Here is a 19,905-nt window from a genome sequence, read left to right as displayed (position 1 = left end):
GGGGTGCTTGGTTTGTGGAAGGGAATGTGATTAGGAATGGGATTCATTGAAGTAAGAATGGGAATGAGGAGTTTTGAATCCGTGGACCCCACCATTCCCATTCCCCCCATTTTACTTGGTAATGGCCAAATCCCATATTTGGGGGTTTGAATCCGTGGGCCCCACCATTCCCATTCCAAATATTAACATTCCAAACACTAACTTTCAATCCCTTTCCCATTCCTCATTTCCATTCCCTCCAACCAAGCACTCCCTCAATCCCATTCTCATTCACATTCCCTTATGTGAACCAAGCACCCCCTGTGAGTACACTTGTACGGTGATACGGTCGAAGTAGCTAAATACTGCCGCTGAAACTGAATCACTGGTCAAAACAATATCTTCTCCATTCGATCAGAACAAAAGGCGATCTCCTCGGCAGATCTAATTCCGCCACCGTAAATCCATCCTCGATCTTGCTCCGACGTCGACGAGTTGGAACGATGCACGACTTCTGTTTCACGATCCCTATGGGCTCCTGGTCCTCGTTGTCGGTATCGTCGGCTATTTGCGACGGGGGAGCACGGCGTCGCTCGCCGGCGGAGCGGGCTCCGGACTCGTCCTTCTCCTCGCCGAATTCATTAGCCTTAAGGCTTTCGAGAAGCGGCGGAACTCCTACTTCGCCTTGGGCCTCGAGACTGGTAAGAAGTGCCCTCCCTTGCTTCAGCTAACCTAGATTTTGCTGAAAGGTTTGCAAATTTATGTCTTCATGTATATCGTGTTCTCTATTGTTTTGACTGTTTCTCTGATAAAAATTGGATCTTGCTTCTACTGTTTAGTCTTGATAAATGTTTTGCAGTTTTTATCGTGATTTCTTTCCATAAAAGGGAAATGCCTGAATTGATCGCAGTGCAGTTGTTTTATACTAACCGGAATGTATGAGTCTTGAGTTCAACATAATTGTTGCAAGATTCATTGGAAGAGTTCAATTGAACGTGCAGTATCAATATTTGGTTTCTGAATGTATAATGTGAAAAGGAAAAGTACTACTTATCCTTAAACCATCCATTGGATTATTGTCATATCATATACTGGAACACGTATATAATACAGATTATTAAATGAATGCACTCTATGAAGGTTGTTTCATATAAGTTTTGTTCCAACAAACAACTATAGAAGGAGATAGAAAATTACTGTAGCTGGGTACAGAGCCAAGAATAGAACCAAGGAATAAACCTTCCTAACAAAATTTTGGTTAACCCTAAGACCAATATTATGGGTTCATACTATTTTTCTTCTTTTGGTAAGTGGGGCTGGATTAACCTGTTTGAACCTCCTAAACTTGTTTCCATGGTGCTCATGTAATGCATGTCCTTTAGTATGAATTTTCTATTCTTGGCTTTGTTATATGTTGATACGCAGGGTGAGTCAAGACCCATAAGTAAGTGGAGGAACAATTCCTATTGTATCACTCATTTTTCGATAGAGTTAATACTTGAATATGGTACAACCTTTAATGTTTTTCTCAAATCTAGTAGAATTTTTCATTTTTTCCCCCCTAATCTAGCATAACATTTAAGTTTCATGTATCCATCATTAATCAAGTTTCAATTAAAATGCTGACACTTTGCCAACTTAACAAGTTGCACACACTTCCTATATTGTATTGGTTCGGTTTGAGTCAGATTTGTCACTTTGTATGTTTTATCAAATTTAGCACAATCAATATAATTTTTTTTAAAAAAAAAAAATTTAAGAAAACCGATATAAGTTCTATCAAATCTACCACAACCATATAAGTTCTATCAATTGTAACACAACCAAATAAGTTGATTTTAAAAATCTAGCACAACATTCCAAATACAAACTCATATAGTTAAAACATTAATTTAAGAGAAGTAATTAGTTTGATATAAGACGACACGATCAAAATACAGTAGACAAAAAAAAAAAAAAAAAAAAAACTATGCATACTACATTGAGTGTTCAATTCTACTTTACCACTAGTTAGTTATTTGCATGACAAGCTCCAATGACAACCAATAATGTTAACAATAAACAAATCAAATAATTGGTAAATCCATCTCTTTAGCCCTCTATTTTTCACTATTTCTTTAGTGGATTTTAATATCTTTAGTTTTTATTTAAATCTTCTTGAGTTTTTGATGCATACTACTCTAGTGCCCAATCACACATGGCCTTATCAATCTACTCAAGGAATTCATATCCCCTGGCTCTACAATAGACATCAATAAGATAGTAAAAATTACTTTCTATGTAATCTACTCAAAATATTAATCATATCACAATCATATCCTTTGGACACCTTAGAAACCTTCAACCTAGGTTTTGATCTTCCATGATGTTTTTTGGTATATTAGGCTTATGAGCCTGCATAACAGAATACATTATTTTTTGTTTGGTAGTCCTGTCGTGCTCATCTAATTGAGCAGCCTTTTATCTCTTCTTCTTTTTTTTTTTTAAATTTGGGGGAAATATCCATGGTGATTATATTTTTATGCACTTCTAAGGAATTATTTAGGTTTGCTCATGCATGCTTAGCTGAAAGTTGAGAAAGTAACAGGTAGTGGAGGTATGCAGCCAGCAAAACACAGTAGTGGGGGAAGACGTACACTTTAGTTCAAGCAGGAGTTACTGCAAACTTTACCATGGTTTGAAATCTCGTCTCGTTGCCCCGTGAAACCTGTTGAAATGTATCATACCAATAAATTAGCAAAACTCAATACTATTCGACACAAACAACATCTCTTTCCTGTGCCTCATCTCTTTCTTCCTACAACCTTCAATCCATCACCGGCGCCATGTATTAGAACATCGACACGATACTGAAACAGTATCGTTCCAATTAAAGACCGAAATTCAAGAATTTGAACCTTGATTGATGCACTTTTAGTTTAAGAGTTTGTTACAAAATTATAAAAGAAGTTGAGAATAACCGAGAGCATTCTATTAAGCTAAATTGATACATGCTAAATTGAAGCCTCTAGTTGTTTTTGTCATAAAGCATGTGGAAAAGTCCTCTTATTCCGGTTATATTTTCTTAAGTAACTGGATTCTCTTCTGAACGTGTAATATGCACTAAATTATTCTGTTTACTAAATAAACTTTCTTGTGAAAAAAATATCAGATGAATTAGCGGTATACTTAATGTCTCTGGTAAGATTGTGAACTTAGTAGAGATTAAGGGAATGGCTATACACCGGCTTCTGCACCTGTGAAAGGCTCCTATCTAGTTGAAAGAGATGGTGCAATGCCATTCAAATAATATCTAAGTTCAGATGCAGCTACTGGCACAATGCCATTCATATATTAGACTAATCGAATTTGTTAGGACCAAAAGTAGCTAGAGGGGTGAATAGCTCGTCGCGTTCGCTCGTTGCTCGGCGTTGCTTGTTTCTTCAAGAATATATAGCGGAAAATACAGAAACAAATACAACAACGCTAACACGGTTGGTTTACTTGGTATCCACCTCACAAGAGGTGACTAGTCCAAGGATCCACACCACGCACGCACCCTCCACTATGAAAACACTCCTTTTCGGTAACTACCGAGGGCGGAGAAGTCCTACAAGACTCTCCGTACAAGAAGAAAAGAAAGGGAAACAAAATACAAGCGCAAAGCTTACAATGAGTACAGAAAACCCTAACCCTAGCTTCTCTTCTTGCCTTTGATCCGCCTCTTGACTTGGAAAGCTTCCAAGATCCTTCAAGAACTGGCGATCGATCTTTGACGTGGAGGAGGACGCGAAGTGCATGAATTCGAGGTGTCGCACCCAACCCACGCTGCGGCTCAAACACGACGCATCGGATCCCGATCGATTCGAATATTCCCAATCGATCGGGAGGCTTTGGATCGATCCACGGATCGATCGAGCGCTTATGGGAACGCTGGATCGATCCACGGATCGATCCGGTGATCCAGCAGCGTCCCAATCGATCCACCGATCGATTGGGACCTCGATCGATCCACGGATCGATCCGAGGCTTCGCCGGGCAGTCGGATCGATCCATCGACGATCAGAGCCTGATCGATCCATCGATCGATCCAAAGACTTGATTTTGTCCCAAAACCAAGTCCCAAACCTCCCAAACCAACATCCGGCCAACCTCGACTGTTGGTACGCCAGCATCTAGTCACCCTCGACTGCTAGACTCCCTTACCAAGTGTCCAACCTTCGACCCACTCGACTTTTCTCTGCCAAGCATCCCACAACCTTTGACCTACTGGACTTTTCTCTCACGCCAAGTATCCAACAATCCTTTGACCTACTGACTCTCCCAACCAGACGTCCGATCATCCTCGATCCATCCGGATTTTCCTCGCTCGGCTTCACTCACTGTGACTTTCACCTAGCTTCACCACTGGGTTTTCCATCCGCCTAGCTTCACTCACTAGGACTTTCACCGGCTTCACTCACCAGTGATTTCCATCCGCCACCACCACTCAGGACTTCCCGCCTCACTCACTGTGACTTTCACCCGCTTCACTCACCAGATTTCCATCCGCCTAGCCACCACTAGACTTCCTTCCCGCTTCACTCACCGGACTTTTCTTCTGGCCGCTCACCACCGTGACTTTCATCCGCCTAGCTTCACCACTGGGTCTTTCATCCGCCTAACATCTCGCTAGACTTCGCATCCCACAACCTCGACCTACTGACTCTTCTTCAATCAATATCTTATCGTCAAACATCTAAACCCAAACCAAGACTCACGCTTGGTCACCACCGACGGATGTTGCATCAACAATCTCCCCTTTTATGTTTGACAATACCACTATAACACTTACAATCCCATATGTAGTTAGGCTAATCCCATAGTCTCCTTCTTCACGCCACTAGGTAATGAAGCATAAATTAAGCTCTTCATTCTCCCAAGAGGGCAAACTCCCTAGGTAATGAAAGCCTAACTTACTCCCTTTCACGAGTCCTTTCATTCTCCCCTATGACCTTCCCATAGGTAATGAAGGACTAAGCTTAATTCTCCCCCTATGGGCACACATCAACCCATCGTTGGACACACATCAACCTATGCTCCAATTCTGGGCACACTTCAACAAATCCATTTGTTGAAGACTCTCCCCCTGAAGAGTTGCTCATCGTTGTTCACAACATCACTCGTTGTGATCAACACGATAAAGAAGGTCCCATACCCTTCATTTATCCTTAACTTCTCCCTCAATGTTGACAAATACCCAACCTTGAGCATTTTCAACCACTTGAGTGTCCACTTGAAATAATAAGGATATCCACTCCCCATTTCTTCCCATTTCAAGTTTAAATGCTCAACCTTGAGCAAGTTCACAACAGAAGGTTAACCACCTTCCAAGGTTCATGAAAAATAATTTTCATGTCTTTAAAGAGTCCCTCCCCTAAAGACATGGTGGTAACTTCGTCATTGCACCAACAACTTGGAATCCCTAAAACATTAGAAACCCAAATTTAGAAGTTTTGAGGTTCAAATATTCAAAATTTGAAACAACCTCAACCTAAACCTCTACTTAGTCTTCGTTAACCAATCCATCCTTGTTTTCAACATGAAAACACCCTTTGTATGTATACAAATATATTTAAGGGGTTTGGAATGGTTACCTAGACTCAAACAGTTCAAAGATGTTGAAATCAAGCCTTCCCAAAATCAGCAACTTGGATCAATTGGAGTTGGGTTCCAATCGATTGAACCTTTCGAATCGATCCACCGATCGATTCAGACTCCTGGATCGATCGGTCGATCGATCCAAATCCTCCTGCGGGAATTGCCGTTTGAATCGATCCATGGATCGATTCAGAACTCCAATCGATCCATGGATCGATCGAGACTCGATAGTTGCTGAAATTCCATTTCAATCAAAACCCCTAGAAAATTCTACAAAATCCAAAAATTATGAAATTTCGTAGACATTATTTAGGGCGTTTACTATCACGGAAAAATAGTTTTCTATGAAAATACATCATATTTTCAAAGATTGACACAAACTTGAAAACTTGCAAAAACTTTAGTGTTTTTCTTCAAGTTTGTGTCTAACTATTCAATGGTGATTACTATCAAAAGATAGCCTTCACCAAGGTTTTCCAAAAACATTTTAAAACATTTTCAAAACCAATATCCCATCACATTCCTTGGGCTTAATGCACATGACTTGTACATTAGCTTTCCCAATGATGGGAAAACACATAACTATGTGTTTTGATGAATTTAAAACTCAAAGGAATGCACTAAATCAACATCTTGAGCTTTGTTCATCATCCTAACATCTCACTTGCGTATAATATGCACTAAAACACATACAAGTCACCTTATAGTCTTTGTGAGATGTAGATTTTGGTTTTTGCCCTAATCTAGGAATCATGCATATTTATCTAGGCATTTTAGAAATGTTAGACATCCACCTAGGATGTCACTTGTTAATAAGTGTCGTTAAATGCCATTCGTCCTTAATTACAAGGAATTAAACTAAATGCATGATTATGTTATGGCATACATCAAAAGAAAATAATTTTCAAAAGAAAATATCCTAATACTACATGATGTATGAATGTCATGACATGGTATTTTTGGATTTTTCATAATAAAACATGAATGCAAAACTAGACATGATGTCATGGCATATGATGGGCAAACAATCATGGCAAGATTTAGCATAAATAAAATATTCCTAGATTAACTATCTAAGTATCCTTAAAGTCTTAGCTAAACTTACACCTTAAACCTAGATTGCCCTAAAGTGCTACAAGAGAATGCCAAAGCCTAAATTTGGCATTTCTAATTTCCTTGATTTAATGTATGCCAATTGAAAATAGACATGTCCTCACATGTTGGCATATTCCATTTTTCTTTAAGAGTAGCACTTTTGAATTAAGGCTCTGATTGCCTTAAATTGCCTAAGAACATACCAAAATCCCAACTTGATAGTTCTTATGAATTTCCCAATATGTGCCATTTAAGTTTAAAATCAATTCTTCCACCATTAGGCACATTTTACTCTTTCAAGGAGTAAATAATAATTCCATTTCATTTTCAAAGGTTAACACAACCTTGAAAATGCTCCTTGAGTGTCAATTTCCTCAAAGTTGGGTTAACTACTCTTCTAATCGGAGTTGACACTCTCTAACCCATCTATGGGGTAGAGAAGATGCTCCTAGGAACCCAAAACCTATTGGTGCTCCTTGGATGCTCTAGGTATTCACTAGGGATAACCTCCCTAGATACCTTCCTAGTGACCTTGTTGGGCTTCTTAGAAGCCTTGGTCACATTTTCTAGGTCAACTCTAGGGATAACCTCCCTTGTGACCTTGTTTGTGACTTTCTTAGACTTCTTAGAAGTCTTAGTCACATTTATTGCAAAAATACTCTTAGGGATGACTTCCCTAGTATTTTTGGCTTGACCACTCGACCTAGGGTTTGTTCCATAACTATATGGAACTCTATGGTAAGAGGGCACATCCTTCTTAGCCTTTGGTTTGTATCCCAAACCTCCATGGCCATTAGATGACCTTTGTGCTCCTAGACCTAGGCTATGCTCATTTTGCCCTAATAGGATATTTTCCATCCTTTTTAGGGTCTTTTCAATTTTATCAAGTCTTGACCTCAAGACTTGATTTTCCATCACTAAGTCCTTAGTTTTTGGTTTTCCATTTAGTTCATGAGCATTTTTGTTTCTAGGCTTGTATCTTACATCCTTAGAGTTATCGCCTAGTTTTTTACCTACATTCCTAGCCTTAGGGATAGTAGTTTTGGCATGTAGGGCCACATGCTTTTCCTTAAAGCCCTCATGCTTCCTATTCTTATGGTAAATCGCATTAAGATGATAAAAATTTGACCTAGCATGCTTTTTACCATTTTGCAAGGGAATAGGCTCAATGAAAGTTACCTTCCTTTTTACCTTGGAGGCTCCCCCTTGACTAGTGCCTCCTTGAGCCTTGACCATCTTCTTCCCCTTGGGGCATTGACTTCGGTAATGCCCTTTTTGTTGACACAAAAAGCACACAATGTGCTCCTTGCTTTTCTCCTTGCCCTTTTTCGCCATTTGGCCCTTCTTCTTGGCCAATTTAGGGCACTTGCTCTTGTAGTGCCCATGTTCCCTACATTCAAAGCATATAATATGATTTTTATTATTAATTGAAATATTTATACCTTTGCTTGTAGGGGTGACATCTTTTTCTTTGGATCCGGAGGTAGAAGCTTTCTCTTGATCGGACCTTGATTCTCCTCCATTTGATTTTTCTTGACTTGTGGAGGTAGAATCTACTTCCTCCTCTTCGTCTCTTGACCCGGATGTCGAAGCTTCTCCTTCTTCTTGATCCGGTGTCACCAGGATTGCTCCCCTCAATCCTAGAGGTGGAGGCTTCATCATCTTGAATATGAAACAAGGAGTATGCTCCCTCCTTTTCCCTTCGTTGCATTCCCTTGAGGATGAAGCTTCTTGGATTTCCTCTTCTTGGAGGTCGAGCATCTCAACCTCGGAGTCCTCCTCTTGGTCTTGCTCCAAAGAGTCACCCTCTGATTCTTGCGATCTCAGGTGGAGGATCTCTTAAAGCTTAGCGATTTGCTCCATAGTTCCTTTCGTCTTCAATTCTCCATTTTGAAGGATGGTGCTCAATAAATTGACCAAAAGCTTGGTCACTTTGTCATTGCCTCACACCTTGGACTTGCTCTTGGCTCCACTTGCTCCTTTTGAGTACTTTGCCTTGGAATTTGTGGGAGCTTGAAACCACGAGAGCAAACCATTGCTCTATCTCCATCATAAGAAAATTTTCGATTCTTGATTTCCAAGAATCGAAGGCCACCCTTGTGTCAAATCCAAGTCCATCTTGGAATTGCATCTTGAAGTTGAGCTTGATAAAGTCTTGAACTTGAAGAATTTGCTGCAACTTCTTCACCCTCTAGCTTTTCTTGATATGCTTGACCCTTCCGGTGAAGAGCGGCCTTGCTCGATACCACTTGTTAGGACCAAAGTAGCTAGAGGGGGTGAATAGCTCGTCTGGCGTTCGCTCGTTGCTCGGCGTTGCTTGTTTCTTCAAGAATATGCAGCGGAAAATACAGAAACAAATACAACAACGCTAACACGGTTGGTTTACTTGGTATCCACCTCACAAGAGGTGACTAGTCCAAGGATCCACACCACGCACACACCCTCCACTATGAAAACACTCCTTTTCGGTAACTACCGAGGGCGGAGAAGCCCTACAAGACTCTCAGTACAAGAAGAAAGGAAAGGGAAACAAAATACAAGCGCAAAGCTTACAATGAGTACAGAAAACCCTAACCCTAGCTTCTCTTCTTGCCTTTGATCCGCCTCTTGACTTGAAAGCTTCCAGATCCTTGAATCAAGCGATCGATCTTTGAGGCGTGGAGGAGGCGAGAAGTCCAGGTGAATCGGAGAAGAGGTGCTGCGACCAACCCACCAGCTCCAAATGACGCAACGGTCGGATCCCGATCGATTCGAATATTCCCGATCGATCGGGAGGCTTTGGATCGATCCACGGATCGATCCGGCCTCGCGCGATAAGCGCTGGATCGATCCACGGATCGATCCGGCGCTTATCGCGCGGCCACTCCAATCGATCCATCGATCGATTGGGACCTCTGGATCGATCCACGGATCGATCGAGGCTTATCGCGCGATGCAGCATCGATCCCGATCGATCCAGAGCCTGAATCGATCCATCGATCGATCCAGATTTTTTCCCAAAACCAAGTCCCAAACCTCCCAAACCAACATCCGGTCAACCTCGACTGTTGGTATGTCATGCCTAGCATCTAGTCACTCCCCGACTGCTAGGACTCCTTTACCAAGTGTCCGGCCAATCCTTTGACCCACTTGGACTTTTCTCTGTGCAAGTATCGGTCGATCCTTTGACCTACTTGGACTTTTCTCTGTGCCAAGTATCCGCAATCCCTTTGACCTACTTGGACTTTTCTCTCATGCCAAGTATCCATCAATCCTTTGACCTACTTGGACTTCGCACACCGGATGTCCGATCATCCTCGATCCATCTGGATTTTCCCTGCGGCTTCACTCACGGGACTTTCACCTAGCTTCACTCACTAGGGTTTTCCTTCCGCCTAGCTTCACTCACTAGGACTTTCACCTGGCTTCACTCACTAGGACTTCCTTCTGCCTGGCTTCACTCACCAGGACTTTCACCTGGCTTCACTCACCAGGATTTCCATCTGCCTAGCTTCACTCACTAGGACTTCCTTCTGCCTGGCTTCACTCACCAGGACTTTTCTTCTGCCTGGCTTCACTCACCAGGACTTTCATACTGCCTAGCTTCACTCACTAGGTCTTTCATCTGCCTAACATCCCAGTTAGGACTTCCCAGTCAAGTATCCGGTCAACCTTGACCTACTTGACTCTTCTTCAATCAATATCTTATTGTCAAACATCTAAACCCAAACCAAGACTCAGCTTGGTTACCCAGGTCAGCCTTGACCTGAGGGATATTGCACCAACAGGGTTCAGGCAGTGGGATAGGAATTGAGGGTATCAACATCGACTTGGGCAGCAACTGGTGCTCCGCCTTCACTTGACCGTTCTAGTATTCAACTGCTGTTTGGTATTTTTCCCGTGCTATCCACTATCTTATTTGAATTACAGGCATAGGTTTGCTTAGTTATATTTAGTTGTGTAAGATCATTCAATTTGAACTTGACATTGATTTTCACTGATATTAATATGATCCTGAACTATCTGTCCAGTGAAAACTTTAAACAATACAGTTGAACTGTATATGCTTCATCTTGTTGGTTGATTGATACAGTGACTTCTCAACATAATCATATTAAAAATTGCTCTAAAACAAGGCCAGCTGATGTTCTGAAAAATCATTAGGATAAATTAATAAACTGAAGCACTAAGGAAATGTTTCAGAGATTATAAGAATTTAATTTGTATATAAGTCTCTTCTGCTGCTTATAAGTGCATTGGCTACGCTTCAAGCTTTCTTTGGACAGACTTTTTTTTTTGTATCTTGATGTTTGTCTTCTAAAATTGTTACAATTGTGAAGTAAGTTTAAACTAATATGGTAGTAAGTCCTTATTTTTCATTGTTTCTCTTAACATAGTTAATGGATTGTGCTAGTACTTGAATGCTTGCTGAAAACTCATGAATTTTGCTTATCATGTGATCGCTATGCAGTGCATTGATATCTCTGTTCTATCCGTATAAGATGGCAACTGGAGCAAATCATATTCTACCCAAAGCTGACTGAACTATAGGTCGTAAAATCTACTGGTGGTAAGATAAAGCCGTCACTTTGGCAGTCCTTCTAGGGCAGCCCCACACATTTTAGAAGTGGGTAAATTATGGGGGCTTATTCAGCCTTAGTCGAGCGGTCTTCTTAGAAAGGGGACACAAGATAATCCGAAACAGTATTTGCATCTATCGGGAATCGAACCATGTCTCACTAGTGGCAAACTCTGCCCGAGTACTCAGTTACACCCATGAGGGCAAATGCATATACTAGTGATCAAATTTTGGCATGTGAAGTCGTATTAGTGACATTTATGGAGGTGCTGTTGTATTCCAAATCACGTGCTATGTTTAGTTTTAGCAAACAGTTTTGCTATGTTGTTTGGAGGAAATTGCTCAGTTTAGGGACAACGAGATAGGTTGCATTATATCACTATTTAAAGACTTCAGTGGATGGATCTAAGGCTTAGGTACATTTTAGGATTTTTTAAATGATTTTGTAAGTGTATATTGGTAGTTTATGAGAGATCAAATATGATGTTACAGAGGGATTAATAACACAATAATAATAATTTTAGACAAAAATTAAAAGGGCTTCTCATTTTTTTCAAATAATCAAAGAGGCCCCTTTTATTTTGATTGACGTCTCATTTTAACTAGTAACTCATGTATAATTATTCAACTATTCTATAGAAAAAAATTATCTTATGACATCTGACCACATCTGTTGATTGTATGAACAAGATAAGTCCCCATTGTAGTAATTACGAATTCATAACTCCTACGATAGTTATAGCAGTTACAGTCTGTGGCTGCTATAATACAATATTGTTGGACAAGATAAATATGTGTTATTACAACTATAATTTCATAGTTGTTATAATGTTATAACAGTTATGGTTTGATAGTTGTTACAATATAAATATTATTAAATAATATGAATTTGTGTTGGCAGCTATAAAATCGTAGTTACTATAATATTATAGCGCTACGTTATGAATGTTGTTGAACAAGTAAAATCAATTTGACATTGTATTACTATATATGACAGAGATAATAATAATAATAATAATAATAATAATAATAATAATAATAATAATGAGGAGGAGGAGGAGGACAATATCATTTTACATGGGTTGTTAGTGGAGTAGAATCTCTTTTTAATTAAAAATTAAAAAGGAGTGTGTTCCTTTGATGATTTAGAAAAAATAGGGTGTCATTTTAATTTTTGCACAATAATTTTAGAGTTATTATTATTATAGCCATACCAAATAATAATAATAATAATAATAATAATAATAATAATAATAAATTCTTGTATGTTATTTAAAACTTAGATACCTAACTTAAAAACTATATTCATCAAATATATCTTTAAACTATAATATGACAAACAATCACAATAATTATGATAACACAAGTATCATGATAACTACAATTATAACACTGAATATGGATTATATGGTACAAACTTTCCAACCATATCTGCAAAAAAAAAAAAAAATCATTTCTAAGGCACATTCCAAAAATATGGGAGAGTAGAATAAAAAAGATTAAGAATACTATGCATGATAATGTATACAAAAGTAAATTTAAAAGAAATACTGAAATAGTTTATTAACAGTAAAATAAAAATGAAAGATTTACAAGACCAAGAGAGATGTTTGTTTTTTACTAAGTGCAATGAAGAAAGGATCAATTTTCCTTGTAGAATTTAATTACAACGTATATTTCTAACAAAGCCAATACAACCAAAAATTGAAAAAGAAAATACATAGCAATGACAGATCTGTTATATGTTTTTTTTTCCCTCACTTTAGCTTTGTTAGATGCTCTACTTGACAAATTGTTGCAAACTGAGACCCCAAGCTGAACCTAACTGCATCATTAGTTGGTCTGGAAGTGCCCCCTCCCAATTGTCTGGAAGTTTTAGCCTGCAAGCTTCATGGAGATTCAATAAAATCTCCCTTTTCAATTCAAGTGGAACCTTAAGGAAGTTAACATCATTCTCTACAAGGTCTGACAACTGCAAATCAAACACAAAATGCTTACATACGATTTCAGAAACAGTAAATAAGAAATGCCAAATCATCCTGAAAGGCAGAAGAAAATACTAGCTATTGGTTTGTTTTCCTATGGACTCGCATATTTTCGAGAGAGTAAACAGCAAAAATATAGAAAACTCGGTGGAAAATACTGCTGCATGATAAAGCTCTCAAAAAGATTTTTATTAAGACTAAATTACCATACCTATCTGAAACAACAAGTATTTATAGTTATACATTATTTTCAGCTGTCATATGATTCTCTTGCACCATGTCTGATCATGATTCTGGTGGTCATCCAACCACTCCTTAAGACGCATTTCATAGATTGGCATGACAGGAATTGGGAGACTGTTGCAATTTGCACACTTCCATGCTATGCCAAAATGTACACAGAGTAATCTTCGATACCTTAAGACCCGTTTCATAGATTGACATGATTGGAAAACAATATTCTAGACAGACTTATTTGCCCCAACCTGTATTGATTCAAGGAAACTTATGCAATTTGCACTCTGAAGCCAAGTCAAATGTAAACAGTGTAACCTTCAATACCAACGAACAAGAACAGTGAACAGAACCCAATAGAGAATTAAGCAATCAAAAAAGATATTAAAATCAAACAGGAAAACCTTAAAGCCATCAATGGCTGTGCTTCCCTGCTTTAGGAGCATAATAGTCTCAGTAAACTGCCAATCGATGTTAACAATATGCACAGCAATAGAGTCTCTCGAGATACAGGAAGGAATTAAATGATTGTGAAATAAGTCTACTAGCGCAATTAGTTTAGACTTTAGAATTTGATATAATGAATTTTTTTAACAGACAGGATAAACTCTAATGTTGAGAGATAAAAATCGGTACCTGTTGAAGCCAGCTTAGGGCTATATCATACAAACCTTGTTCTAGCATAAACTGTCCAATTGCATGCAAGACTGCACTTGTTATTTCACTAGAGAGTTGGTCAAAAACTGGACCTGATTTATCCATCAGCTTTACAAGCAATAAATCATCACTAGTTGAAAGAATCTCTGCATAAGCTGAATCAATATCACCAATATGAAATAAATCCATGGTGCGAGTCCAAGATGCCCAATGCGGACCCTTATCTGACAATTGATTGTCATCTGTTAAAGCTTCAGCATCTAATTGGGGAGCAGGTATGTGTGCAGAATTTCTGGAAGTACCATTATCGTCCCCAGCTACCCGAATTGCTTCCAGAGTAGCCTCATCCTTTGAGGAGCGCCAAACACTTCTTGCTGAAGGTCCTTCACCAAGCTTAATTGATCCTGATCCCTTGTTCCACGAACTCCTGCCATTGATTTGATCCGTGTCATGATCAGTTCTGTGTGCCCCACCATCCACTGGAACAGCATCAAAATCCCGCTTTGAGTTCAAAAATCCATTTCTTGACATCGTGTATCCGTATGAATCACATGCTTCAGATTCAGACCTCCATGTAGAATCTCTTCCTCTTACACTAGAAACTACACTGCCTGATGAGAAAAACCTTTTGGAAAATGGAAATCGCATCTCAACTATGCTGCTAAACTTTGAGCTGGTATATGAAGATCTACCTGAAGAATTGTCAAATTGTAGAGCCATACTTCCTCCTCTCCTTCCAGATGGCATAGCCAAGTCATGAAGCATTTCTTCCACAACTCTCTCCAGACACCTGACTCTATTTTCTAGATTCACCATATTATCACGGGTGCCTCCCATAAAGTCCTGAAGTTGTGACAAACTAGTGAATAGTTTAATAGCAATGAATGGGTATATCAGATGGTAAGAAAGAAAAAGACAAAATCCAAACGATGTGATGGGTGAAAATCTGACATCTCAAGTGAGAGAATTGACCTTGTTTCTGAAAGGGCTAAGTTGTGAAGCATCTGGAGGGAAATGCAATATCCAAGATGAAGATCTGGGTGATGGTTCAAGGAGGATATAAAGTGCATGATATTTTTGTAGAAGCCTTGTGAAAAGGGATGTCTTTATCATACATCAATTTTCTTTATAGTTTTACAGGGGTGCATGGTTCAATATTTATATCAGTAAGATTATATTTTCTTCAGATCATGATCAGCAAATGCCAATATCATGCTTGCAAATATGCTACAAACATGGAATTTTTCACATGGATTAAATGTAGAGAAACCTTTAGGGACTTTTCACGTATTTCCAGCATACTAGTTTCAGACAATACCAGATGCAGAGACAATTAGAAGGAAATTATGTTGAAAATAATAACCATATGAATATAAGAGCTTTTAGGTGTTTGAACATATTTGAATAATATTCTCTATAATCAATAAAGAACAGTATATTTCAACTACTAATGAAATAAGCCAACTTAATAGGCCTACACATGCAACTGAAAATTCATAAGCCATAAGTAATAGTAATACACATTATGACATCCAGTTCTCCAACCCACCATAATCTTCCACTTCAGATATGAATCTAAAGAGGGTGTCATAAGATGACCCCACAACATTAGGATAATATGACTTGCTATAATTAAAAAAAATAAAAGAAACATGGCTTATTATAGAACCATAACTAACCAACATAAAGGAAATGAAAAATAATAGAGGAAAAGCTACTGAAGATGCTTGTATTTCAGGGACAACAAGGCAAAATAAAATGAGAATTACAAATTGACAAAGTTATGCAAAATCAGCAATAGATAGAAACTGATAAAAACTTCAGATATATCCTGTGCAGACATATTAGCATATGTTTTAGGAAAAAAAACAAACATAACCTAGGATGTAAAAAATGAATGAGAATCTAATGGAATTTGGAAAATAGAACATTTCAACAATCAGTTACAAGCCACCAATATTCAAAGCCATGAACAGAATGGAAGGGGGGAAAATCACATATGATGAAATAATAAAAGAAGTTTTAGTTTATCGATAAACCTGTAACATATTCGTGATACTGGCTTGTTGCCTCTCTAATTGAGCTAATCGTCTCTGTATGGCTGACCAACTAGCTTTATTACTCATAAATGGCCATTCAGTATGGGCATCAGATCTAGTGGCCTCTAAATGACCTGGAGGTAAATCCTTCAAAAATCTCTCACTTCTATCATCAATAAGTTTTGCTTTTGAATCTTTCGACCACAACAGCCTTTGTTCTGACCCCTTGTCCCATGTATTTGAATTTTCACATCCATCAGAGTAATCCAACTTTGGGAGTGTCGTTCCATCACAGTTTGGCACTCCTACCAAATGTCTGCAATTTTCTTGTTGCCCTTTGATTTGTGAATGAGAGGACTGCAAGCACCTATGAGGTACCATTACTTCTATAGGTAAGTCATCTGAACTCCTGTTCTCGAGTTTCTGGAAGAATTCTGGGTTCAATTCTTTGTCTGTCAAAGCAGGTGCCTTTTTCTTTATAAGTGCAGCTGCTTTCTCTGGTATGTTAGTGCTGTTTCCCTTTAATACAGACATGGTTTCACCAGATGAAGCAGAAGCATAGGAAATCTTTGATAAATCCTGAACTTTAATAGGACCAAACCCTTCATGATCTTCGTTTTCATTGTTATCAACCAATTCGGATTTCCTAGATTCTGCAGTAATGTTAAATACTTAAAAGTAAGATGAGCGTCATGAACAACAAATACATAGCAGAACTCAGAAGGAAATATAAAGTCACGGACCTTTTTTTTGTGGTGAAGTTCCATCCTGTCCTTTAATCCTCTTCCATAATTGTAGTGCCTCTGTTATGCTATCTCTGCAAGGTTTTACCTGAAAATGTAATGCAAGATTAAAAAAATCAACCTAGTAATTAAAGAAATTCACGTAGGCACTGCATGTTAAATCATCATTAGTTATGGCACCTGACTAGCTTACCTTGTCAAAACGGCAAGCCTCAAGAGCAGCTATGGTTGTTGCAGCACCATCACCAAGAAAATGACTTGGGTAAGAAGCTAACACACATAATGTATCAGCAGCTGCCTTACGGGTAGCCCAGTCATTAATCTCAAGGCATTCACAAATTATTTGCAGTATTTGTTGTATGCTCTCGGGATTAATAGCTCCTACCTGAAAAAGGACATGACAGAATGATTTTCTGATTGGAAAAACAAAAATAGATTTCATCATTAAGTTCACAAATCGAGGCCTTTCCTATTGTAGATCTGATTCAGAAGTCTATGACCCCACGGACACAATAAAATTATGTCCAGTCACCTGTGTCCACCATTAGTACTAAACAAAACCAAGAATGGCAGAACAGATTAACCATAAAAGCATATGCAAAATATAACTATCCTCTGGGAATGTTGAATGTTGAAAAGTCATAGATCATAGCCGAAGCAGGTGCTTGAACTAACTTCAAAGAAGCAAGACATGTGTTTATATTTATGGTGGTCCAACCTTTCAAGACTTCAGATTTTCTGTTTGAAAACATGCCTAGATAGATTTCATCATTAAGTTTACAAACTGAGGTCTTTCCCACATTAATCAATCTGATTCAGAAGTTTATGGAACTAACTCCATGGACAGAATAAAATTATGTCCAGTCACCAGTGTCCACCATCAGCACTAAGCAAAACCAAGAATGACAGAACAGATTAACCATAAAAGCATATGCAAAATATTACTATCCTCAGGAATATTGAATGTTGAAAAGTTATAGATCAATAGCCCAAGCAAGTATGCTTGAACTAAACTTCAAAGAGGCAAGACATGTGTTTGTATTTATGGTGGTCCAACCTTTCAAGACTCTAAATTAGCATCAGATAAGATAGTTATAAGAAGTTGCAAAATTGCATAGGTTATTCAAACTATCAAAGATAAAATTGTCTGTTTCACACAAACAGTATTTGGTTCTTTAAAACCAATTATGAATATGATGTAAGAGATTATTCTTTGTCTCTATTTAAAAACAAAATTCAATGAAACAATAGATGTATAAAGACAAAAAAAATATGTCCGAGTTAACTTCTAAGATTTAGAACAAAAAGATGGAGGGAAATGGCAGAATAAGTTGGCTTCAATAATTCCGACAAGGAAACAGACCTGGAAGATGAGAGCAAGATGGTATGTATCCTAATCCCAGTAGTTCATAAAATCAATATATGATTCTCTTCAATGCCATAGTCAGCAATGTTTAAAAGCATAATGCAAGGATACATGGTGTGCAAAGCCAGACATAAATTTATGATCTTATGTTTTAATGGAAACTACGGAGCCGACAAACCTGAGCAAGGCTAGAGACAACTGAAAGCAATGCTCCTTTGGCTAGAAAGCTCTGGCCACCAAGCATCTTAAATATCCTCGGGCACAGCCTCTGGAATGCGGACCCTGCTGCTGCAATTTTCCCATCTTCTCCTATCCCCCCACACTCCACCACCTTTGCGAGGCACATAGCCGCCCCGCCCTGCACCACCTTGTTCTGTTCCGCCATTGCCTCAAACAACGGTTTCACGAACATCCACACCACCGACGATGATCCTCCTCCTCCACTTCCGCCAGGGCCGTCCTCTGACGCAGTCTCCGCCGCGACCGACGGGCGGAGGTACAGCGTGGCGAGTGAGCCTGTGGCGTCGCCGCAGGCTTCTCGAACTAAGGAATCGGAAGTAGGGTCCTTGAGGCGTCGGACAATGTGGGCGATGATCTTGGGGAGGTGCGCGGAGGCCGCATCCGTATGGCAGGAACAGAGAAAAGTGAGGAGGCGGAGGGACTCGCGGCGGGCGACGAGGAATGAAGACTGCTTGGACGCGGGTAGGTCCTGCAGGCCGGGCGAAGGCACGGCGGGGTCGTGGATGAGGGCGTGGAGGAGTATAGGGACGCCGGTATCTGGGAGGGTCCGAATGATCTTCTCGAGTTCGTCGACGGCGATCTGGTGAGTGTCTCTGTCGGAGAGTTTGGAGAGCACAGCGAGGACACGCGAGTTGAGTTCCACCATGGCGAGATGGGAGGAAATCGAAGAGGAAGAAGAAGAAGAAGGTACAGATTTGGACAAGGAGGCAGAATTGCGAGGGCTTAGGAATGCGGAAAGGGACCTGGAGAGCTTGAAAGGAGGCCTGGGAACGGGAGTCGCCATGGAAAGACGATGAACAAGCGAAGGAACAAAAAAAAATGTATTTTTGGGGGAAACGGACCGACACTTACGCGAATGGGTTCAAAGTTCGGTAAAAGTTCAAATAGACCTCGAACGTCATATGTTTTTAACTTTTTCTCTTATGTTTGAGCTGTTAATAAAAATAATAATAATAATTTTAATTAATTTAATTGACTATCTCTTGAATGATTAATTTTATCTCATATAAATTTTTCACTAACTCTCGTATAAATTTTTCACTAACTATCAAGATAAATTAAGAAGTGTACGATTAGTCCAGAAGCTGGGGAGGTGGCAGCTTCGCTGACCGGATGTGGACCTCACTCCGCTCTACAAAACAAGTAACGTCAGTGCTGAGCCAGCGAAGGGGCCTTCGGCGTTGGTCCTCTGACGCTCAAATCAGTCATCGAAATTGGTAGAAAAAGTGGAGCAACAATAGAACTAACACCAAATAGTAATCACGTGTATCTCCGTCGGTGATGGACCCCCTTTATATAGAGTCCTGATAGGCAGCGTGCACGCTTCTCAAGGAATGAGTGTGTTCTCCAATACATCCTATGAAAGGACCTGTCAGGAAAGTACCTCTGA

The 19,905-nt window shown here is 39.3% G+C and overlaps 1 protein-coding gene and 1 pseudogene across 3 annotated transcripts; one reads left to right on the top strand and one right to left on the bottom strand.

Annotated features, from left to right (window-relative positions):
* The first annotated feature begins 380 nt into the window (after positions 1 to 380).
* LOC122027153 lies at positions 381 to 3,289 on the top strand (annotated as a pseudogene).
* Positions 3,290 to 12,788: 9,499 nt separating this feature from the next.
* On the bottom strand, positions 12,789 to 19,397 carry LOC122027141 (TORTIFOLIA1-like protein 1). 3 transcript variants are annotated; one of them, XM_042586026.1, is made up of 7 exons: positions 18,454 to 19,391; positions 17,103 to 17,294; positions 16,910 to 16,997; positions 16,167 to 16,819; positions 14,820 to 14,970; positions 14,107 to 14,738; positions 12,789 to 13,223 (listed from the first exon to the last, which is right to left on the bottom strand). In XM_042586026.1, exons 1-7 carry the CDS (start codon positions 19,297 to 19,299, stop codon positions 13,032 to 13,034), a joined length of 2,754 nt encoding a protein of 917 aa, XP_042441960.1. In that variant the 5' UTR covers positions 19,300 to 19,391; the 3' UTR covers positions 12,789 to 13,031. The 3 variants fall into 3 exon arrangements, with proteins under 3 accessions (XP_042441960.1, XP_042441970.1, XP_042441951.1); XM_042586036.1 differs by having other exon boundaries at positions 14,107 to 14,729; XM_042586017.1 differs by having other exon boundaries at positions 14,107 to 14,970; positions 18,454 to 19,397.
* Between the last annotated feature and the right edge of the window lie 508 nt (positions 19,398 to 19,905).

The sequence above is a fragment of the Zingiber officinale genome, chromosome 1A (assembly GCF_018446385.1).
Source record: "Zingiber officinale cultivar Zhangliang chromosome 1A, Zo_v1.1, whole genome shotgun sequence".
NCBI classification, from domain to species: domain Eukaryota; kingdom Viridiplantae; phylum Streptophyta; class Magnoliopsida; order Zingiberales; family Zingiberaceae; genus Zingiber; species Zingiber officinale.
Note: the sequence above shows the minus strand (reverse complement) of the source record. Positions and strands in the feature narration are given on the sequence as shown.